Below are 25,657 nucleotides of genomic sequence, written 5' to 3' on the forward strand. Positions count from 1 at the left end.
TAACCTCCAACAAGCAAAGGTGTCTTCCGTAAACCTACTGCTCCGTCTGCGAGACTGAGCTGACGTCGTCCTGATCCAGGAGACGGGGCTCAGCAGTTATGGAAGTTCTGGATTAAGGACGAAAAGTCATAAGCTGCGACACAAATATAGTGATAGCTTGCTTACTTGCAAATGGAATGAAATGAAACGGAATGAATATTTCTCTTGTCTAATTTCAGCGAAGGTGAGGTAGAACCACTTCCCATGCTGCTGAGAAATGCTGTAGAGAAAGCACGCAAAGAGAAACGAGTGTTATCATTGATTTCGATGCAAACGCGCGGAATATAATCTGGGAAAGCTCGCATACAAACCAGAGAGGAGAGCCACTTTTCAAATTTGTTATAGATAAAGATCTTTTTATATGCAACAGTGACAACTTACTCACATTTGTCACGGCGATCAGGGAGAAGGTCCTAGACCTCACCCTAGCCTCAACTGCAATGGAGATCTGATTTTAGATTGGAGGATTCTAGAGGATCACTCATTTTTTGACCACAAGTTCTTCGAGTTCAATCTGGACACGGCGCGCCCGTCTAGGAAAGTTTATAGAAATTTATGAAAAACCTATATTACCGGGAGCTCCGACTTTCCGCTTTGACACAGGTTCGAATTGCGTACATCCTGAAGGCCAATAAGATCACATGTGTACCAAGGATTTCAGACCCATCATTCTTTCGTATTTCTTATTGAAGACGATACAGATACTGATTGGTCTGCACTTAAGAAGTTGTATTCTAAGAAATGCGCCTTTAACACACAAAGCATGTCAATTGCAAAGGACTCGAGAGAAGACGTATAGACGGAAGCGGTCATTAAAGCTCTTTATAGGTTTAAGGAATCGACCATCTTATCTTCAAACTCCTCTGCGATAGAACGATCGCGGCGGAGTGGGACAGTGCGTGGCACAACAGAATGTAAGCAGGGGCGCCCCAAAGTGAGAGTTTTCTCCACACTTCTCTGGATCTTGTGGAAATGCATTGGTTGCCCAGTACTACTGCAGGGGAGCCATTGAGGCCTCTCACTAGTTAATGCTTTGGCTCTATGAAACAATAGCTAACCCCATAGTGTTCTAAGGATTTTTTATATGGTGGAAGGCGCTGTAGCCTGTCCACAGCGATATTGCATGAAACTGTAAGGCTGATGAGTTTACTAGGACAGCTACTTCAGTTACCAACCTAACGTAACTATATTGTCTTTGTAAACTGACCGATCAAAATCAAGTTCTTGTTTCGTCAACGTATTTTCATGTTTTTTTTTTGTTTCAGATTATTTATTCAAACATATTCTAAATTTTCTCTTGTTGCAGTTAAAATTAAATAACTTTCATTCAGCGCTTCAGCTGAACATTTCCACTTTTTCTTTCTGGTAAACTGTTTGCGTTGTCTTGATTAAAATGAGCGTTAAATTACAAAATTAACTACATTTCTAACTTTTTTCCGCACATTTTGCTTTTACGCTTGCTTTCGCGTAATTAAATTAAAATCGTAATTTAGCTGACATTTTGGGTGAGGTGCTATAACATCAACAGTTTATGCCACAACACACCTCACATTTTTTACAGCATTTGGTTTCGCTCACCTTACGCGCATTTGAATATTTCTCCGCGTTATTGTATACTCATTTGCCAAGCAAGCTCGTTTACTATGCGCCTATTAGCCCTGTTAAGATGTGTTGCATGTAGTTCATGTTGACGTGACATGCGGCGATTAGTCGCTTTAGCTGTCAAAAAAGCTGCAGCGTGTTTGCTTCCGTTTTATATGCATATGCCTGTCCAAATGCTTTTGTTGTGAGTTTGTATGACACTTTGTCTAAGTAAATTTATAATCGTTTAAATTATACTTCAGCTCAAGGCGAGCTTTGGCATGATGACGTAGCATTGATGCGACATATAAATATATGTACATATATGTATGTAGGTTAGTGGGCGCGTAAAGTGGTCAGAGAAATTGTGGACGGAAGTGACGCACTATGGCGACAAAATATACTTAGGCTAGTCATAGCGCGTTACAGGTTGTTACACGCAGTTAGCTGCGTTACACTACAATACACGCTAATGTATTATTAGCATTGTCGTGCGTTTTGTTGTTGTGTAGGTGTGTTTAATTCTCATTAACTACCAAAAAATGTGATAAATTGAATTTTACTTTTTAGTTAAATGGTAATAATAAAAAATTTTAGCATGGGAAGGTGCGTCTTGCTCTATTACCTGACTACTTATGCTAATTTTGGCAAGAAAATTTAATTAAGTTGCGAGCTTTTTGTACAGAACATTGGTTAAATGACGCGCCGAAACTTTGAAAGTGGACTTAAGTGTGCGAAACTTGGCTTGGATAAGTATGTTAAAAAGAGGCATTTAGCTAACTAGCGCTTTGAATGAAAACTATTATGGTTGGGCATTAATTAAAATTTCATACATATATTTGCAACAAAAAGAACGTAATGAAAGGAGCCATTAAGAATGATGACTGCTGAGTTGTTTATTTATGAGGGTTATTGTACTTTAAGTGAAAATTTATTCCCGAATATTTCGCTTCGCTTCTCATTCTAAAAGAAACATCTAAAATATCACTTTTTAATATCAAAGTCTTCTTTAAGCCACCAGGGAACTTTGCGCTTAATTATAAATCGAAATTGCAACACTGCATTGTGACTAAGTGTCATTTACTATGCAAACTGGCAAACGCAACCAAATTTGCTGAAGCATTTATTTCATAACTTTGCGCACTTACCATTATAAAAGACACAACACCACACACGTTTTTGCAAATCAGCGCTGCCTTCATTACAATAACGGAGGCTTCATTGTTAACCGTAAAAGGCTGCTGTAATGCGAAATAAGGCGATGCATCACTGGCATTACGTACGCATTGTCGCCGATGACAATGCTAATTTAAAGCAAATGCAACGCTGTTCTGCATCAACTTTGCGCTTCGTTTGCAGCATAATAATGTGCCACTGCGATATGTGTGATATGGTGTTGCCAATTAACTGCAGTTACAATAAAAGTTTCGATAAAGAGGCAAGGCATTAGTAAGAATAATTGTTTTGGCACAACAATAATCGTATGGCATTAATGATGACGCATAACAGCATATTTTCTGACATACATACATATCTACATGAGAAAGGCGTGAGAATCGCTCACGAGAGGAAATATAATTTGAAAGCAATTGATGTTATTTGCTAAATTTAAACCACAAACAAAATGTCAAAGTGGCTAAAAAGGTACGAATCAGCCAGCTGCTTTCTTATAACTGTACATCTTGCAAAGTGTGAAATTAATCATATGCAACGTCGGTCGTTAGATGAAATAGTACAGCTGGACAAGTGAAACATAAGACAGGACAGCAGAACATAAAAGTCCAACGGTGCGCCTAATAAGAATTGACCAACGATGAGTGTAGTTTGTTGAATTCGAACCTATAATTTTTATTGGGGTAATATTTAAGAATGTCAATGATAGTTGGAGGACTTTAAATAATTACTGTTGTTCTCTTAGAATTTAATGGTATTTAATACTTTGATAAATTTTTCATTTTTTTTATTTTTGCACTTGCCGAAAACTCTTTAAAAAACAAAAACGTTTGTGTAATATTTATTTTTTTTACTACAACGTCCGATTTTAATGAAGATATATGTACTATGTCCCTCCTGCGTTCAGCATATTAGCAAATAGCTAACCACCAAACATGGATAATACGATGCGAAAATCAAATGTCAAAATGCAACTTTTTTACGTATTTTAGAGTGGTTTTACCGTGGGAAGAAATAATTTTGAAAATTTATGTTGTATTTCTGCAGGTGGGATCTTAAGAGTAGGTGTTCTATGATGACCTCTACAGTATTACGAAGTTCCCTTTTGCCTAAAAGCACAATTTTATTGGTTTGTCCACCATCAATACTACCCCAAAGAAACTATGTTGTATGGCCGGTATCCCAAATAACCATTCAAAGAGCTGAACGGTCTGGGGTATGGTGGGGTGATAATAGAATTGTGGTCGCAATTAAGTATTTCGGAGCGGGCTAGTTCGTCTGCCTTCTCGTTCTCTTTTATTCCTATATTAACCTAGTAACCTACTGAGAATCTGATTATTACCTGCTAGTAGAACTTAATGCAGTTATATTTAGTATTGGCACTACACTGTCCACTAGAAAGTTTATGGATTTGCTGGTGAAAATAGAAGTCCACTTAGCACCCACAGTTATGTCAAAAATTCCGGCCTGAAGAATTGAATTGTATTCACTTAGTTAAAAACTACCTTCTGTGTAGAAATTACTACAGAAGAAGCCTACTCCTGTTCCTATTTCCCCCTTTGGTCCGTCTGTATCTTTGTAGATTTCGCCGTTGGAACTGTCAATCACGGAACCAATGGTCTATCCTTCTCTTCTGGGGAATGAAAACGCCGAGTCTGGCTAAAACTGTCTAAAATCATAATCCGGCTGCTCGTAAGTATTGCATCATACTTCACTTAAATGCGTCTTGGCCAGTTATCGAGGGTAACCTGCTGAGGCTTGATATCCTAAATTAGACCCTTATATGTACATACATATGTATCTTTCCCCCAGCAAAAGAAATGAGTCTCGAATCATATTATCCATTTCACCGAGTAAGCTAGAATTGAATTCTTGTGCTCTCTGCGCAAAGTCCTCCAACTATCGAAAATCGCCGAATTTTTCATGCGTCACACTGGTATAGCCCCTTAACAAGTAGTGACGCCGAGTCTGGCTAAAACTGTCTAAAATCATAATCCGGCTGCTCGTAAGTAATGCATCATACTTCACTTCGTAAAATCAGCGCTCATTGCGCTCACCACTCTCTAGAACCTCTTTAACTTACCCGCGCGTACATGAACATCGCGTGAAATAATTGTGCCAAATTGATTACGCGCCAAGCAAGCGTAGACCTGAGCGTGCACTTCCTGTCGGTAATCTTCAGCGCGGAAAGGTGGGAAGACCAATTTGCCATCGGATGAAATCTGACGCAATCCGGGTACATCACCAACAGCAGTACCATCACTACGAATCCAGATAATCTCAGGCATAGGATTACCGCTAGCTTTGCATTCAATTTCGGCGCCGGTCGAGTTGGAGAAATCAATACGATTGGTGGGTTCGTTGAGGAAAACAGGTCCTTTCTGGTCGGCATCGGGTTGGGTCGCCGCATAAGCGAGCGTGGTACCTGTAAATAGAGGAGAAAGATAAGGATGAGTGAAAATTGTTTTAGGTTACAATAATAAAAATATATATTACATATGTACGTATATAAATACAGTAATATTTATCGCTTTAGCTAGACGCGACAGCTATCAAGAATCGCGTCCACCAAATGCATAAGTAATTCATTATTAAATTTCCATAAAAAATATATAAGTTGTGCGCGCCGGTGAGCTGAGTAAATGTCTGAGACCGAGAATGGACTTGGCACTACTGAAACTCTATTTTCTGAGTATTTAAATATAAACTAAAAGAACCAAAAGCAATTAAAAGACTTTATTTCTACTATCAACTTTCTTGTATTTCGGGTAACCCATTGGCTCTACACAGTAGTTATAATGCCGATTATGACATACGGTATATTGGTATGGTGGCCAATAATAGAAGAAAATGGTAAGGTGTATGAAAAGCATTCAAAGAGCAGTTAGTATCAGTGGAGTTAAGTCTGGTCCTAAGCGTTATTCTCAATTTACTGCCGACAGACTTGTACTGTGAGCAATTGGCAACGAATCTTATGCTGAGGGAATACGCACTATTAGTCGCCTGCAATAAAGGACATTTTCAAATACTTAGTAAGTTCGCGTTTCTTATAGAGTTTGGTTTTTGTTCCTCCACCTTTATCTTTTACCTCCACTCCGTTGGAAGGACCAAGTGGAGAAGAACTTGGCTTCGCTTGGAATATCCAATTGGCGCCACGTAGCGAAAAGAAGAAACGACTGGCGCGCTGTTGTTAACTCGGCTATAATCGCGTAAGCGGTGTCAACGCCAATTAAGAAGAGAATATTGCCTTCCTAGCCAGAGAGGAGTGGGAAAGGGGTGAGCTGGACAAGGTCGTGGGGATAAGCACATATGTATACGGATGGGTCCAAACTAGATAATCGATTGAGAGGTGGTATCTTTTCAGTAAAATTACATACCAGAATCGTCTTCTAACTACCAGACTACTGCACTGTTTTCCAAGCGGAGGTCTCAGCAATTAAAATAGTCTTCTTGTTCTGATAAAGAATGTGCTCACAATAAGGAATATATTTATGTATATATACAGCGGCAATGAAAACACTAAGGGTTTCATCTAAAATATTAAAAGAACATATTGATCTCTAAGTGGATCTAAGATCTTATTCCACGATTAGGAAAAGAGTCGCAGCTATCAATCTAGGATTTCTTGGCGATATTTGAGGTTGCATAGATAAAACTTTTTTACTCATGTTCAGAAGTACGAGCTGTTTCAGAGAGGACATAATAGAGTTATGGGACTGGTCGTCAGGCAGTCATTCTATCTACCTACTTACCTCATCTTTATTATCTTTAAATCTTTATCTTTGATTATCTTCAAATCGATATTCCCATCGATCTATACAATAAAGAAAGACAGGTAACTGATAACAATAATAATAATTAAAGCTCCACAGTCAGCATATTTATTGTACAGATTGAGTGGCGAACGTCAGCGTTGCCACCGGCAATGTCAACTTGAACTTCATTTTATTTTTCTCTTTTTGGTTATGAGGAGGGCCAACGACAGCAGAGTGACGCCAAATGTGGTAAAGAAAAAACAATATCCATAAAATCAGCTTACGACACGACAGACGTAACAAGAAAGGAAAAGTCACAACAAAAAGAATCAATAAAAAAATATATAATGCTCATATGGACACGGAGTCTCCTACACGAAGTGGTGGATTTCTTACAAAGAAAGAAGAAAATAAACGCGCCGCAAACAAATCACCCGCTTCGTGCGCAGAAAATATGTACAAACCGAACGATCATCAATGCGAGCTTATTTGTATGTAAGAATGAAACGTGTCGATGACACTTTCATGACTAAAACTTTCTGTCGTGGCATAATGTCATCAAACAGCAACAAAGGCACAAACGTGACAAGGCAAGAATAAACGTGCAGAGCCATAAGATCGGGGTATTAAAATTTTATGCGGGCTATACTATTAAAGTAAGACTGAAGGAATATTTATGTACATAGTTGCATAGCCATGTACAAATATCAAAAACTTATATGGTACTCGTACACACAACGAGGTGAAAAAGTGTTAAAAATGTGGGGTGGTGGCAACTGAATTCTTTACTTGGCACGTTTCGCACTACAGCGCTAAATTACTCCATACTCGATAGTATAAAAGCCAATAATGTTTTTTATTAACCGCGTTTGCCAAAATCTGACATGGCAGCTACTTAAAAAACTGTTTATGTAATCTCTGCAAAATGGCAGAGCTACTAAACACAATCCATCGAGTAATGCAAAAGCTATGATAGCTTGATTGCATCTGAAAGCTATTCATTTGGATAACACTTTGGCAGTTCACCAACGACCAATAGGTACAAACAGTATATGTTCACTTATCCTTTTTTTTGCAAAAACTTATCTTGGCGCCGCCTCGCATTCGTAGCAGATTCTTTTCAATCAAGCTAATAAAAGCGAGCTAAAGATTTTAAACAGATTTGGCAGCATAGTTGACATTTGCAAGGAAGCGTTACTTGGTTAGAGAAGCTTAAACGCAGATTTTAATTTATTAAACTATATTTAAACTTAAGTTGAGACATCACAAATAAGGAAAAAAACTATGTATTAAAGGTGTTTCGGAATTAATTTTAAGACATTAAAATTTGTATAGAAAGATGAGGCAATACTACTCAAAAATGTGTTCTAAGCGAAGCTTCCTAAATATATTCATATTAATTGCTACGTCACGACCTGCATATTTACATTGCTCTCGTTTTTAAGCCACCCTACTTGAACTGACGGGTGATCCAAGTAGAGGTACTTTTTTGAATAGCCTTTGTGACAAATCACGCATGAGTTGTGTCAAGCTGTCATCAGTTTGGCTTTTCACGCCTGCAAATTTCACATTTGCAAATCGTTCAGCTTTATTACGAAAATTCACGTTTTGTAAATAATGTGTTTCGCGGACTTCGCTCAATTTTTGGTCAACATAATCGGCTTACTGAGCATACTTTTTGCAACAACATCACCCATCATAGCTTGCGCTTGCACTGAGGCCGCTCGACCTCCCCAAACGACATCGCTTCGTTCTAAGGGATCTTGAAAAGTTCCAAGAAGACCCAACGTTTTTGGGCCAAATTTTGTTTAGCGATGAGGCCCATTGTTAGCTCAATGGGTAGGTACATAAATAAGCAAAATTGCCGGATTTTGGGGGGAAGACCAACCAGAAGAGAGCTGCCATGCCGTTGGAATCATCAGTCTACATTTCTTCAAAGCTGATACCGTTAAGAACATAACCGTCAAAGGCGACCTTTATCGCGATATGATAACCGAATGTTTGATGCCTGAAATTGAAGCTCGTGATCTCGGCGGTATTTGCTTCAACAAGACAGCGCCACTTCCAACATATCGCATCAATCAATAGATTTATTGAGAGAACACTTCGGGGAGCAGATAGTTTCACATTTTGAGCCGATCAATAGTTCACCAAGATCGTGTGATATTTCTTGTGGGGATATGTAAAGTCTAAAGTCTATGTGGACAATTCAGGTCCTGGAGCAAGCATCACACGTGTCATCCGCCAGTTACCAGTCGGAATGCTCGAATGAGTCATCGAAAATTGGACTCAACGGATGAACCATGTGGAACGTAGCCGCAACCAACATTTTAAAGAGATAATCTTCACAAAATAATTGCCAGAGACTGTTCTTTCGAATGATAATATAGATTATCCCATTAAATTTGGAGTTTCCGTTTTTTTTCTTAAACTAGGAACCTCGAAATGGATCATCCCTTACCATTTAAAATCAATTATGCTTAAAATTGAAAAAAATACGATTTGTTATTTTGTTACTCAAAGCAAAATTGAAACACTGTTCGTTATAACGCTCATCTACTTTTGGTCTGATTTTACTAGATTATTATTAACTAATACTAATGAAGAGGAAGACCTCCACTCCGTTGGAAGGACTAAGACGAATGTTAAAAACATGGCCTTAGAACTAAGAATCTAGAATCTAATACAATATGCTTTTTGGGTATCACAATGCTTTTTGGGTATCACAACCCGCAATCATTTTTTTCGACTTCTGATGAATGGATTTTTGAGCTGTATTTAAAAATCTTTACCAAAAGCTCGGAAAATTTCAGGAAAACCATTCAAATATATTAAAATATTTTTATTTTAATGATTTTAAATATTCAAAGAAAATTCTTTATCGGAACAACCTTGCGGCAGTATGTAGAGAGAGACTTATTTCTGTAATCAATTTTTATTTTTTTCGAAGCACTTCAGTCATTGTTTATTTACGAGAATATGGTCAAATATACCATATGTACATAAATATGTCCTTCACTCACATATGCGCGATAGCAAGCGCTTGACATGCCATTAAAAGCTACAATTACTTAATCAGCTAATTCTACGTTACTGTTCATTACACATCAGCAGTAATTAAGCACACACAAGGGGGGTAATAAGTAATTAGTTACTCATATGAAAATGGAAATATGCAACAAATGTGAGAACTTATCACTTGCAAGCAATAAGTAATTTGAATAAAGTAGTCAAGCCTTGCGTATAGCATTAACTAAAACGCAAGCCTGACGGCTAACCTATAGTGGCACAGTTTATTACTATGCTTTTGATCCAAATACTGTTCAACTAGCGCTTTCAATCGAACACAATGTGCGGATAAGTGATGCGCAACGCGAAATACACTCCCGTCGAGACAAAAGCGCAGAGAGTGGTGCACGCTTTGTTCGTGCCATGTTGTTGGACAACGAACGGCCAAGGCCCAGAAACGCGTGCAGTAGTACAACAAAATTGCTGACCAACAACCAACGAAGCGTGTCAGCAACAAAATAGGAATAGCATAATGCCAAAGCAAGCAGCAACGCTGATGTATTGCTGTGAGAAATCATTAAAAATTAAACTGAATTAATTTAAATGACAATAAGCATTAAAAACAAAGAATAATATGATTGCAACACTAACCAAACGGATGCTTCGGAACAATGCCCATATAATGAAACTGTAGAATAAAAATAAAAGATAAACTAATAAAAACATAAAAGCATACAAAAACTAGGAGTTCTTTTACTATACAATTTGTTATTATTTTATACACCACCCTGCCTTTTCGGTAAATTAGGTTCTATCAATGTCACCATTTCTGAGGTGTCACACGATTCGCTTCGCTAGAAAATCGATTAATTAATGCTTTTTTTCACAGTCGGCAAGAATTTAAGCACGCAATGCTTTGTTGTGACCGCAGCGTGTACTTGGTTGGATTGTAGAAACCTAGATTAAGCATTACGGCCGGAGGTGGAGAGTAGTTAGAATTAATATAGGGTGGTTATAAACAAATTTCTAAAATGTATTTAAACAAATTAATTATATTTTCATTTCTTACATCAGTTACAGTGAAAATAGGTGACAAGAGGCAAATACACTTAATTTCCAACAGTTGAATCTGCGTAACCGTAATCCTTTAAAACCAGAACAGGGTGTATATAAGAATTGCCACGATGTAAATGTGAGACCCTCTAAAGTATATGTACATATATACGAGTATAAATGATCAGCGTGACGAACTAAGTCGATTTTGCCATATCCTTCTGTATATACGCGAAAAACTTTCCCCTATTCCCTTTTAGAGATATATTCTTATATTAGAGATATATACCTGAAGATTTTAATACGTTTTCTTCTCGCCAAAAACCTGTTTGAAACCGCCGATATTAGACAACTATAGCATAAATAACTGTCATATAAACTAACAGATCCAACTTAAATGCTTGTATGAAAAACTATTTCATTTGACAAGCTATCTTCACGAAATAGGGCTATTCGGATTATTAGCCAAAGCATTTCTACAATCTTTGATGAAATCGTTCAGATCCCTGATCCCTACAATTATACCATATGTACAAACTCACCGATCAAAATTAAGTTATTGTTTGGAAAACATTTTATTTGAAAATATACATATCTTCACAAGATTTTGCAAAAATTATTATAAAAGGCAACGCTTTAATCTCCGAGTAAATTTTTCAGGTCGGATCGCTATAGCACAGATCTGTCATACAAATTGACAGATTAAAATAAAGATAGAAATATAAGAAATCTAACTGTAAAGGTTATTACCGTTTTTTGTTTTTGTTTTTGCTTACGCCAGCGTTGCCATTCCAGGAGCAATCTTCAAAATAATCCTACAGAATGTTATTTTGACCATCACAACAACAAAAAACTTTGTTTGTCTTCAAATTTGTGGTTTAAGGATTATAAATTTAGATCAAGAGATCTCCCAAAAATCTCTACAAGAAAGGATATTTTCAAAATTAAGCCTCGTACATAGCAAATGGAATCAATTGATGACTAAATACATGTATGTATATTGATTAGTCGACAATGTGAAAATATTACCAAAATAATATGAAATAAATGGCCTTAAAAATAAATACATATGTTAGTATCCATTGAACCACCCATTATTTACATACAAAATGGCTTGCGTGCATCCATTTCCACATGAAAATGTTGTTATTACTACATGGTCGAAAACTATTAAATATTCCAAAGCAAAAGGTGAGAATTTGTGGCGTGTTAAGTGGCACCAAATAGAAACAAGAAGTTTAGCGAAACTAAAACACCACACATTTTTTTATTTAGTGACTGCCCAAACGCACCACGCTGGTTTTTATTGAATATAAAATTGTATCAAATGTGAAAATGTGTTGAAACTATCGCTCAGTTTGTTGACATTTGAATTTAAGCAGACGAATTTACATTCCCACACAATCGGTGGTGCCAGTAATTTCGCATGCGTTGGTTGCTGTTTTTTACAGTACGCATATTATGTCATCATTGTTTAATTGATGTCAGGCTATTAAGGCTAATTATTAATTTATCATATTTTGTATGCATATGGGGGATAAGTGTCGTAAAGCTTTCATCAAACAAACGTAAAAATGTCCAAAAGAATTTTGAGCACGAAAAAATGAAATGTTTTCAACCAATGTGTTATCCAATGTGAAATTGAATAAAAATTAAGAAAAAAACGCCAAATTAATGGCAGCCAAATAAATTACTCAACTTTGTTAACGGACAAAAATTCTTTTCGGGCACATTGAAGTGCTCGCCATATTACGTGACCAGCAGGATATTTTTAAAACTGGCGAATTTACAATATTTAAATACTTATATGTAAGTATGTATTCATATAAGAAATTTGTGCGAATTTGGTGTGCAAAGTGTAAGCTAACTTCTGATGTTCTTTGCAAGAGTATTTACGATATTGCAATATTACGCGTTGATTGCTAAAAATGAAAAATAAAAAAACTATGTCGAAAACATATCATTCAAAGATATATTTTCATTATTTTAAGTATTTCAAATATTTTCTTAATTTAAATTTTTTCAAACAGGTGGCAACCCTTCTCAAGAATACTTTGATATAATATTATATAATTAATTTATTTGCAACAAAATTTCCAAACAGATGGCAATATTGGTACTTCTCCTCCTTTTGCTCATCTTTCAATATTATAATAGTTTTTCACAGTTGGCAACTCTACTTTAAAACATTTTTAAATTCAAGACATTTGAGCGTCTTTAGATTAACGGTATGTACATATAACTCGCCAATTTTATTGAACAAATAAGACAGGTGGCAACTCTTCTCTGAAGTAATAGTTTGTGATCAACTTTTTACTAAGATTTTTCATATAATTTAATAATTCATAATTTTTTCGCATATTACACCAAAAAATATTCAAAGATTTACAATAATCTCAAATAATAAATTCCTTCCTATCACCTCTAACCGCCGGAAACGCATACATACTACAAGGTGCGTTCCAAATTAAACAGGACTTAAAAAAAAAAACAGAAAAAATAGTTTTTTCAGCAAAATAAACTTATTTTATTCAAAATAGTCTCCTTCTGCTTCAATATAGCTTTTTGCACGGTCCAAAAGCATGTCGGACGAGTGTTTTAGCTCGTTGGCCGCCAGTATGCCGGTGCAAGCCTTTTGAATGGCTTTTACGTCTTCATAACGATTTCCTTTCATGGGCAAATGCATTTTTTCGAAAAGGAAGAAGTCGCACGGTGCCATATCAGGTGAATACGGGGAGTGGTTAATGGTTAAATAATAATATTTGGTTAAATAATCGGTCACAAGCGTCGATCGATGAGACGGCGCATTATCGTGCAACAAACGCCAACTTTCATCTTCGCGGTATTCGCCGTGCACACACCTTTCTGAGCCCAAATTTTCGGTAAAAATGCGATAAATCGATGTTTTGGAGATGTTCAATTCCATTTCCATGAATTTCAATGATGATTTTGGCTGATTTTTGATGAATTCACGCACAGTTTCGATGGAATTTCCGGTGATCACAAATTTTGATTGGCCCACATGTTGATCGTCATTTATGTCCTCACGACCATTTTGAAATTGTTGAAACCACTCGTGTACTCTGCTACGGGATAGGTAATCATCGCCATAAACTTGTTTCATCAATTGAAACGTTTTGGTAAAAGTTTTACCAATTTTAAAACAAAATTTAATGTTGGCTCTTTCTTCGAAGCTCATTTTCGCACCGATAACACAAACATACTGACACTTAAAACGCAATAACTTCACTTCCAATCAATGAAATGTCATGAAATTCTCACTGGACAATCGATGAAGATAGCATAGATTCTAACGCATCGGTCGACATATAGATGGCGCCACCAGGGGGCGCTGGATTCAAAATGTCTTGTTTACTTTGGAAGGCACCTTGTATATGTATTGTAAATATGTAGCACTTTCCGCAGCTTTTTGAACGAACATCAAAGTAAACATTTTGTACCACACAAATTATACCTATCCGCATTATATTCAGCCACACTATTGCATGCAAAAACACCTGCCGCATTTAACCGCTGCATACCTGATCAGAGCAAGCAGCTGATAGAGGCCACAAATCAGTGCTTTTATACTTGTATGTATAGTATATAGTACATATATAATGCCAAGAGAGAGAGCTCACTCGCCGACATAAAACGAACAGGTACACAAATAAACAATGCAGAATTTTGCTAAGCCTGCAGACCGGATTGACGAGTGCCTTTGGTAGGACTCCAAACAAAGAAAAAATGTAATGCTCTTGGTCAACATGTTGCGCTTATCGCTTATGAAAAAAGAACACGTTGTAGGGCAAAAACAAAGTAGAAGCAAAGATGTATACATAACGGCAGCTGCAACGCGATTCAAAGAGGACCTGCTATAAGCCCTTTTTGACGAAAACTCAAGCAAAGAGAACCAAAAAAAGTGGAGAAAATTTTAACTATTGCCACAAAGTTGAAATATTACAGTTTTGCGATTGCACAGGTAGGTTCACACCAAACACAAAACCAAATGAGGGTAAACACAAATCTGCTGCTGGAAAAGCAATAATTAACTAGGTAGATAAATTTATGTGAACAAAAAGAAATGCCAAAAAATTTAAATGGAATACACACAGATAGGAGATCCGTACAAATACCGACTTGTGCGTACGAGCGTCGGTAGGTAAGTCACTGTTAGTTGAAAGTTTCGGAAAAGAAATAAGAAATGCAATATTCTTTTTTGCAGTAAGCATCTTGCTAGCAATTTATCTCCAACTGCTTGTTTAGACATTTATTGAAATCGAAAAACCACGTAAGTTGGAAATACCATAAATAATAACGGAGAAAATTGATATGCCGAGCAGATAACATTTTTACATAAAGAACAAAATGAATAAGAGAAGAAGAGAATTTGTCAGCCCTAAAGAAGTTAGTGTGAATAATTTTAGGCGAAACTTAGCCAGCGCCCTTAGTTCTGCTTTCTCCAGACCGGACAAGGAAGCAAAGCAAATGGGTCTGGCAGGGAACGAGGGCAAGACATAATATCTATTGTCGTCAAACAAACAGTCGTCGCACTCGCGACTTGGCTCTCACGTCACTGTTGACAGTCATACTTGTAACTTTGAAGTTGTAGATAATTTCGTCTATTTAGGAATCACCACCAACAATGTCAGCCTGGAAATCCAACGCAGGATAATTCTTGCCAACAGGTGCTACTTAGGACTGAGTAGGCAATTGAGAAGCAAAGTCCTCTCTCAACGAACAAAAACCAAACTCTATAAGTCACTCATTATTCCAGTCCTGCTATATGGTGCAGAAGCTTGGAACAATGACAACAACTGATGAGTCGACGCTGCGAGTTTTCGAGAGAAAAGTTCTGCGAAAGATTTATGGTTCTTTGCGCGTTGGCCACGGCGAATGTCGCATTCGATAGAACGATGAGCTGTATGAGATACACGATAACATTTACATAGTTCAGCGAATTAAAAGATAGCGGCTACGCTGGCTAGGTCATGTTGTTCGAATGGACGAAAACACTCCAGCTCTGAAAGTATTCGACGCAGTACCCGCCGGGGGGAGCAGAGGAGGGAGAAGATCTTCACTCCGTTGGAAGGATCAGGTGGATAAGGACCTGGCTTCACTTGGAATATGCAACTGGCGCTACGTTGCGAAAAGAAAAAACGACTGGCGCGCTGTTGTTAACTCGGCTATAATCGCGTAAGCGGTGTCTACGCCAGTAAAGAAGAAGAAGAAGATATATATGTATTTCATTCTACCACAAATTATACCCAAAAGAATAATTCACCTAATAAATCGTCTATAATAGTAAAAATACAAGTGCACAAGAGGAACGGAAAACTAAGGATCATACACATAAGAATATGAAGATGAAAATAATTTAACTAAGCAACTATATCTCGGATATTTTAGCCGCAATGAAACAACAAATACCATTTTTATTATACCTCACAATAAATTCAACTGTGCCCGTGCTTGAAATATGGTTTTGACGTTATTCCATTGCAATATATAAGTTCTGGCTAAGTTCTGGCAGCTGTTTTAAACAAAGATGTTGATTCTTTAGAAACTCTTCGGTCAAAAAATTCAAATGCAACCAGATCTTGGGAGTAACCATTGGTATATCATCCGGTGAAAAAGAGGATTAAGTTCAGGGAGCTATTCGAAGCGTTGGAACTCTCGGGTCTAAATATTATAATTCAACCTCACCATGCTCTGCTAGGTTAAAGTTTATCATATATAATTATAAACTGATAATTAAATAAAAATTCAATTTAAGGTAAGAAAAGCGGCCACCAATTCAATAATATTAAAAAAAATATTCGAGATTTCAGAAATTTATTGAGAATGATAAAAATTTGAAAAAAACCTATTCGAGATTTTAGAAATTTTTTCAGAATGATAAAAATTTTAAAAAATTTGGATGAATAATAATATCATATATGAGAGGGAAAAATATAAATATTAAAGTTCAGAAGACAAACTTCGCAACAAAAGCCATTTTCACTATCCTATAACAGTGACATTAAAATATTAATTTTTTAAGTTTTCCAATAAAATCGATTTTAATAAACCAGTATTCGTTATGTTGAACTATTTTTTAGTTTGAATGAACGTTCTCTATTTGTGGAAAATTGTAAGAACCAGCCGTCGTACATAAATTATCAAAAATCATGCTACTCTTCTTGATTTAACTAAATGATCTTTTTAAAAAGTAAACACTGTTCAAAAAGTCACAGATTTATCCAGCTATGCTCTTATACATATACCTAAGTATCTATAAGAAATTACGGAATAACAATAACTTCGGATGGGCGCAAGTTCAGAACGAAAAAAGACCATGAAAATGAGAATTTTACTTCGATGAAATTTGCTGGAAAATATTTGTATATGTACATACATACATATGTATGTATGTGTGTGAATATGTATATATGCGTAGGTATGTACATATGTATATACATATTTGAGCTTATACAGGTGTGTGTTGCGAACTTCGACAATCAAATACGTAAAATAAATATATAAATACCTTAGTATATATATATTTGTGTATGTATATTTGCTTATCTACACACATACATATGTATGCATATACACCACATGCACAAGGATTGCTAGCGCACATTTTTGTGGCAGCGCCTGAGACGTGTTGCGGTCAATGAAAAATTTTACTGCGGGTGTATCGATGCGTACAACAGCCTGTGTGTGATTATGTGCGCCAATGTATTGAATATAAAACTTAACGCGAGGGTACATTGGACTGGCAGTTGAAAGATGCGCAGATGTTCAGCAGCTGCAAAATTTAATTTGCTGTTTGTATTCCATAGTTTTTTTCGTTTCGTTTGTTATAAAAGCAAAGCGTTCGCTTTCATCGTACTATGCTCCCAAAAACAAATCATATAGCCAGAAGGCATAATATGCGTTACGTTCACAGACAGTTGAATTTTTTTCACAATTTTCATTTCGCCTTTAATGGCAGCGAATAAAAGAATGCTTCCATATGTGAATATAATTCTCGGCATAACTTTTTAATTGCGAAACGGAAGTTAAGCTATAAAAAATAAAATGCAATAAAAAGCAAACATTGCGAAATGATAGCGCAGAAAAAAGCTTAGGCGCTTGAGCGGCGTTGATGGGATTTTAAGCTGACTACAGATATCAAAAAGTGGTCATTGAATTTGAAAGCAAATGATATTTTGTCGATTAGATTAAAACCGATAATTCATTAATATTCGCACACAAAGACAACAAACATACATATCTACCTATACATACATATGTATATTTATGAGCGATCGATTTTGACAGCTATCAGTAATGAGCCTGAGCTAAGGCATTCGTTATTGATCAAGTGTAATGAAAAAGCCGCGGCGGCTCCAAGTGAAAAACGTTTACAAACAGTGTCTCGTCTGCTTGATGAGCTGTTGAAAGACTTTGCTTGATTTTAACAAAAAAATTTTAACTTTTTTTATTCCATAAAAAGTGCAAATAACTAATGTTAATCGCAAATGTGGGTTTTTTCTAGTACCCTCCCACATTATTTATCCAAATTCATATACATATGCACATACATTTTTACGTAAGTATGTAACGTAAATAAAATTTTATATGTGCTTATGTTGTTTTCCCCTCTTAAAATTAATGAATTTGCTCCAATTTCGCGCCACTTGAGCTGCACAGCGGGCGTCGTCATCAGCGCTAATATCAGTATGCAAATAGTTTTATATTTTTTGCATTATTATATTAGTGTGTTCATGCCTTTACAAATTTACAGTTCAACACGTACTCTATTTACATATGTGCATATGTATGTACAATACAATATTTGCAATCGCTGAGCCCACACTTCTGACGCGAGCAACAATAATAAACAACGTTCGAAGACGAGCATATGGGCCGTTATTTGGAATATAACTATTTGTGTGTTTGTGCTATATAAACTCATAAAAAGTTGAAGAGCTTTTATATTTAAATGAACCGTATTATATGAAAAGCACAGAGTCGTAATCTGACAGTTGTCAAATGTAAATGTCAAACCATAGAAATTGTATAGCATTGAGAATCTGAAACTAGCTAAAAGTAGCTGTCTTCGTTTCGCCGTTTCTCTGCTCGCTAACTTTGAGCGCTGCTTGCTTATCAAAATTTTACATGTAAAAGCAAAAAAAAAGTTTCTGAGTTGAATTCGATGAAGGCCAAATGCGGAATAAGGAATAAATGCTTTTTTCAAAGCTAAGTTTTGTTTTGCACATTTTAACTACTACGACCGTAAGGGACGTTTAAAATTCCTCCGCCATGTATCTATCGTCATCCTGCGTGGGTGGAACAGCCACTAAACACTCCCCTTCCATCATAAATTTCAAAGTATGTAGGTCAAAAATCGAAACACAAGTTTTTATTAGTATCAAAATCTCAGAAATATATGTATGTGATTAATGTATCAAAAATGGGATTTAATACATTTAGTACAACCAATGTGTGTCTGTGATTAAAGATTGGATTTAATGACACTCAAAATAAAACATCTCAAAACTTGAAGAAATTTCAACGCGTAATTTCTTTTAAAAATTTACTGTTATTGCGGTTCCAATAGATTTAGTTTGGCTATTAACCCAGCTTACGATATTGGAGGAAAGAATGCGTTAGGAACTATAGAGGCGATTGAAGCTTTTTTTCACCGATTCAAACGACAATATGTTCCGATAGATGAAATTTCGAATATTACAAAAAAAATTAAAGACGGAGGAATAAAAAATACATACATATGTATATCCTACACACGAAGCAGTATTGGCAACTAAAACGACAATCAGTTTTCATTGAAGCTTTAGAGATAATAAAAACGTAGAAAGAGCATGACACTACACAAAACTTTATGTCATAAGGCTTCACAACTTTTGACAGCAATATTGAGTATCGAAATTCAAATTGCTTGCCACATAATGGAGTCTGCCAGTTCTAACGTTTTATCTCTGAGTCGAGTATTGCAGACAAAAAATCAAGACCTATGTGAAGTAATAAAATTGTTAGAGGAGATGCGGAAGTATGCGGATTCATGTTTTCGTATAATTTATGAAAAAATCGTTTCAAATTACGACATTGAAATGAAATTTCCGCGTCGATGTAGTCGTCAGAGGCAACGTTGGAATTCAAGCCATTCAATATCACTACAGAACCTCATTTAATGTATAACTTCTTGACACTTATATGTGTCGTTTACAAAGCCGATTTGAAAAACACTAAAAAAAATTCAATGTTTTGGAGAAATATTCTTGCAGCATGATTGCGGTGATGAAAAGTGCCCGAGACTGTACAAATTTTTTGAAATCGTAGGTTTGTTTTCTCTACATTCTTCCATATTCCACATTGTCATCGAGTTAATTTTCATTTCTGTAGTTAATATATTGAGATAGAATATTCAATATCTAGGCTTAAAACATGCAAAATGCCCTTAACGCGATTTTAACGGTTTCAAACCCGAAATCCCCCGCGTAACCGCCACTGTTTTGGCATACATTTATATATTTATTTATTTGTTTGAGCGAAGCCCATCGCCAACTTCGTAATCCGACGAACATTATCAAACTCAGTTATCGATAACAAACCGGCTGCATATCAAATTTCACACTTAATACAAATATTTTTGTAATTTTTTTTTTCTACAACTTATTTCACGCTTGAACTTTTGCCTGCGCTCTGCTTTTGCACTTTGTGGTACTTATTTATAATTATTGTGGTTTTTGTTAATAAAGGTAAATAATTTGCTAAATCTATACTAATATTATTAAGAGGAAAGATTTGAACCTATTTTTGTATGTTTGTAATGAATAGGCTCAAAAAGTACTGGGCCGATTTAAAAAATTCTTTCACCGATAGAATGCTACATTCTTCCAATTTGACATAGGCGACATTTCATTTTGAAAAAAATTAGGGATCCTTGGTAAAATTTGAACAATGTAACCGAAGGTGTAGAAAAATTAGTCTTAAAATGCCTTTCGTCGAATGCGCTGCCGAAACTATTAGCGATAGAACAAAATAATGTACAACAATATTGAAGAACATCATAATGTCTGCAAAAGACTCCGCGGTAGCGTATGTCCAACTATTGTAGTTATGTCACTACAAAAGACGATCGATTTTTATAAAGAGGAAAGATTTGTACCTATTTTTGTATGTTTGTATGTTTGAATAGGCTCAAAAAATACTGGGCCGATTTAAAAAATTCTTTCACCGATAGAATGCTACATTTTTCCAATTTGACATAACGCACACATTCTTCTTTGGATGGTGGATGGTGGGTACTCCAGATCAAATTGAAGAAATCATTTCTGCGGAAATTCCTGACGCAGAGAAAGATTCAGTATTATAAGAAGTAATGAAAACCAATATGGTACATGGACCTTGCGGACACCACAATCCCACTTCGGTTTGTATGTCTGACAATAAATGCACGAAACAATATCCACGTGCTTTTCTTTCGGAAACACAAACTAGAAATGATGGATATCCAATGTATCAGCGTGGCTCACCAGATGACAATGGCAGAACATTTAGCATTCAATTTAGAGGCGTGAATATCGAAGGTAACAACACATCGAAGTCAGCAACATATGGATCGTACCATATTCGCCACTGTTGCCTAATTCACATTCAAAAGTCATGTCAATGTTGCGTATTGCAGTTTGGTGTAATCGATAAAATACGTTTGTAAATACGTCACCAAAGGAAGCAACATGGCGGTTACTGGTCTTGAACGATACGGTCGATACGTGAACTGCAATAAAGCGCTTTGTATGATATTTAGTTTTGCGATTCATGAACGTTTTCCGACTGTTGTGAGTCTCGCAGTTAATTTGGAGAATGACCAAATAATCTATTTCAACACAGAGAATACAGTACAGACAGGGGAAACACCCCCAACAACACAATTAACATTTACGAGTTTTTTCTCAACTTTCGTCAGTGAACCGATTGCGAGAACTTGCTTTATCGGGAATACCTTGATATTATACATACAATTACAATTACAATTGCTGGAACATGATAATTCCTGGAAAGAAGTTCGCACAAAAACAGCCTTCAAATTCGCGTCAGTTATGGGATACGACCAAAAATTACATTGCCGAAGACATTTTACATCGTATACGCTAAGAATTGGAAATGGGTCAATACCGGTTGATACTTCCGGTGGTTTGATATCAATTCCATATGCCGTTTATCAATTCACGAAAAATGGACTCATCAGGAATGTTTGTACGAACATTGGACAAATTATCGTTAGTAAGATTCCTTAAATGCATGCGCAATGTTAGCTGGCAAAAATACCGACGTTGTTGACTTAAACTGGAAGATTCAAAGTCAAATTCCGGGAGACTTGCGGTCATACAAATCGATCGATCGTCTTGACAATGAAGACAACACCGTGAATTATCCAGTGGAATTTCTAAATAAATTCTTTGGAGAGGCTTGGTATGTCACTGCATCATTTGCGTCTCAAAGTTGGAACTGTCGTTATTATGTTTCGCAATATGATTGTGACGCACCTATCAAATACATGGGGCAGAATGCTTGATTCTACGGATTTCTTTTGAGTTCTAACGATTTGCCATTTCCGTTCAAGCGTATTCCGTTTCCAGAATAACCAAAAATTGTTGTTTATCAAGCTGCGTTACATTGAAAAAAAAATGTAGAAAAATCTCAAATAAATGATAATCAATACAATATGAATTTTTGTATTTTCAATTCAAAAGACATAATTTAGCGCAGGACAACGGCTGCGGGGTCAGCTAGTATGGTATATTATACTTTTTGTTTAGCTTTCAAGGCAGCTAAATTGTATGTATGATTTAAATTGAGATTAGCTTGCTTATTACTCAATAGACATACATTTACTATACTACTATGGGCAAAAAATAGTAAGACTTTTTAATTTACATTTCGCATGAAAACCCATTTGTTGAAATATTTCATTTCAATCTTGGTATGACTGTCAGTTTTTTTTAATTTTGTTTATACATTGCAAATAGTTCAAATAAAAGAAAGGACTAACAAGCAACTTGAATATGACTTAAACACATAATTACAAAATCACAAAACTACTATGAGAGTATTGGCTAATTTAAAAGATCGCTGGGTTTGAGGCGTTTGAGTCGTCTTGGTGGACCATCTCTAGAAGTTAACATAGCTACTTCTTCGTTACAATGCTGTAGCAATCTTGCACTATGTGCTGTTGCAATTTTTAATATTTCTGCGTTAACCGAGTTTACGCCTAGATCACGCTCTATATCAGCACATCTACAGTACCAAGGCGCTTTGACAATTGGTCTTAGTACTTTGTTTTGGAGTTGTTGAATGACTTTTTTATTGTTTGCGTTAGTACATTCCCAGAGTTGTGCACCATAGCGCCATATCGGTCGGAGGATTTGTTTATAGATAAGTAACATATTTTCGATGGATAACAGTGATTTGTTACCGATTAACCAATTGTAAATTTTGAGTCGCATGTCCAGCTCCTTACGTTTGTTTTTTACGTGAACTTTCCACCGTAGCTTAGTGTCAAGCGTCATTCGTAAGTATTTAGCGGAATTAAAGTACGGTATTCGTGCACCGTCTATGAAAATTGGTAAGTACTGTATCTTGTTGTATGTGAAAACAATGTGTACAGACTTAACTTCATTCAGCTTTATCTGCCATTTCTTTGCCCATTGTACGACTTTATTTACAGCTTTTTGGAGATTAGTATGGGACTCGTGTTCACTACTACCAACAGCAAGCAACGCGGTATCATCTGCAAATGTGGCTGTTGAATAATTGCAGTATATTGGCAGGTCGTGTGTGAATAGAATAAAAAGAAAAGGGCCCAACACACTACCTTGTGGAACTCCTGCTTTTATTTCCCTAAGAACAGAATATTTGTCTCCTTGTTTAATGCGAAAGTAGCGGTGAGATAAATATGATTTTATGATGTCATAATGCTGTTTCGGTAAAATTAGTTTCAGTTTCGAAAGCAGTCCTTTGTGACAAACTTTATCGAACGCTTTTGCAACATCCAAAAACACCGCAGAACAGAATCTTTTTTCCTCAAAGGTTTTTTCAATAATGTGTGTTATCCTGTGGATTTGATCAATCGTAGAATGGTTGGCTCGAAACCCAAATTGATGCGCTGGAATTATGGTTTTTCGTTCAATGATTTTATTGATACGTTTTATGAGAATTTTCTCAAATAGCTTCGATATTATCGGTAGAAGTAATATGGGCCTGTAAGAAGATACATCATATCCTGGCTTTCCTGGCTTTGGAATCATGATAATTTCAGCAATTTTCCAATAAGTTGGCACGTATTTAAGATGAAAAGCCGCGTTAATAATGTTGGCAATTTTTACTGTACTTCTTTGAGGAAGCTGTTTTAGGACCTCAGCAGTAATCAGGTCGTAACCGGGGAATTTTTTGTTTTTCAGATTTTTGATTTCCTCACTTAGCTCACTACTTGTGCAACATGAGATTTTTTCGTTTTCTTGACTGGAAGCAGTAGGATAATCTACGTGTGTTTCATATGGGGAGAATATTTTGGCTAAATAATCCGAAAATACTTCTGCTTTTTTTGAATCGTCTCTGGCCCAGCTATCAGCACTAATTTTAATGGGACATACTTGAGTTTCTGGTTTTTGTAGTCTTTTACAGCTTTTCCAAAAAGAGTAGTCGGAATTTTTTCCATTGCTTAGGGAACGAAAATATTTTGTGAAACTTTCATTTTTAAACCTCTTAATTTTCCGATTAAGATCTTTAGAGACTTTATTTAAAATAGATTTATCAGCTGGACAACGAGTTTGATGCCACTTGCGTCGTAGCTTTCTCTTTAATTTAATTGTTTCCCTTATATCATTAGGATATTGAGTTACAGCAATTTTCTTGACTGTCAGTGACATCTGTGCCCCAAATGTCACAATGTAGTATACGCTTGTCTTTCTGAAGTACATAAAGTGCATTCGGCGATTTTTACGATGAGTCAAATTATTTAACAAAGACTACCAGGATGTCATGAGGCATCTTATTACTTGAGATTAGTCTTGGATCGATGCTTACGACCCGGAAACAGACGATCAATCGGCCAAATATCGTGGCAAAGTTGAGCCTAAATCGAAAAACCACGTCAAAGTAGGTTAAAAATCAAGGTTATTGTATGTTGACAGTTTTCTTTGATTATCTAGGTGTGGTTCACTCCAATTTTCTTCCGTCAAGGAATATGGTTTGGGTGTTTTTCGTCGTGTGCGAATAGCTATTCGTAAAAAATACCGGAATTATGGCCAACAACTCTTGGTTTTTGCACCACGATAACTCATCGTCGTATACTGTATTGATTCATCGTGAGCTATTCGCCAAATTTTCAACCAATTACGTGCCGCCCCTACCATATTTGCCTGATTTTCCTTCGTGTGACTTCTGGCTATTAAGCAAAACCAAACGTTCAATCCAGTGTATCCGTTTTGAGTCGATTCGAAGCATTGAAGGCTATTCAGGAAATTGACTTTAACAACTATAATCAAGGATTAGAAACAACGTTGGCCCAAGTATATTGAGGCCAAGGGGGAATACATGGAGGGACCAAGATAGAATTTTAATAAGTATATATATATATATATATATATATATATATGTATATATATGTATATATATGTAAAAGTAGATAAACAAATGTACTATATATTAGTAAGTAAAATAGTAGACTATTAATTTGCATACAAATTAGAATAATACGGAAATCTGTGTTTGTGTGGAGTTTTTTTAAAAGTATATTTCAAATCATATGGCCACTGGACTACATCTTTCATATCCTATGTTTTACACTCCTTTTCCTACAGATTTCCATTGGAGTCTGAAACCTCTATAAAAGTATTCGCACTTCAAAAACATCATATTTGCTCATTACTATCCTTATTGAAGATTATACCAAATTAAACAACTAAATGTCAAAAACATGTGTTCACTCAGTCAGCTGGTTTCAGAGCTATATGTGTAAGGAATTTATTATCTGTCAAAACATCATATATAAA

At 36.0% G+C, this 25,657-nt stretch overlaps 1 protein-coding gene across 1 annotated transcript in view; it reads right to left on the reverse strand.

The window, feature by feature from the left end:
* The window catches only part of LOC120773110 (Down syndrome cell adhesion molecule-like protein Dscam2), a 160,691-nt gene that overhangs the window by 91,831 nt on the left and 43,203 nt on the right, over window positions 1-25,657 (reverse strand). The window contains exon 3 of the mRNA XM_040102104.1: window positions 4,877-5,218. Coding sequence (XP_039958038.1) covers window positions 4,877-5,218 — 342 coding nt within the window. The remainder of the gene's footprint in view (window positions 1-4,876; window positions 5,219-25,657) is intronic.

The sequence above is a fragment of the Bactrocera tryoni genome, chromosome 3 (genome assembly GCF_016617805.1).
Source record: "Bactrocera tryoni isolate S06 chromosome 3, CSIRO_BtryS06_freeze2, whole genome shotgun sequence".
Lineage (NCBI taxonomy): Eukaryota > Metazoa > Arthropoda > Insecta > Diptera > Tephritidae > Bactrocera > Bactrocera tryoni.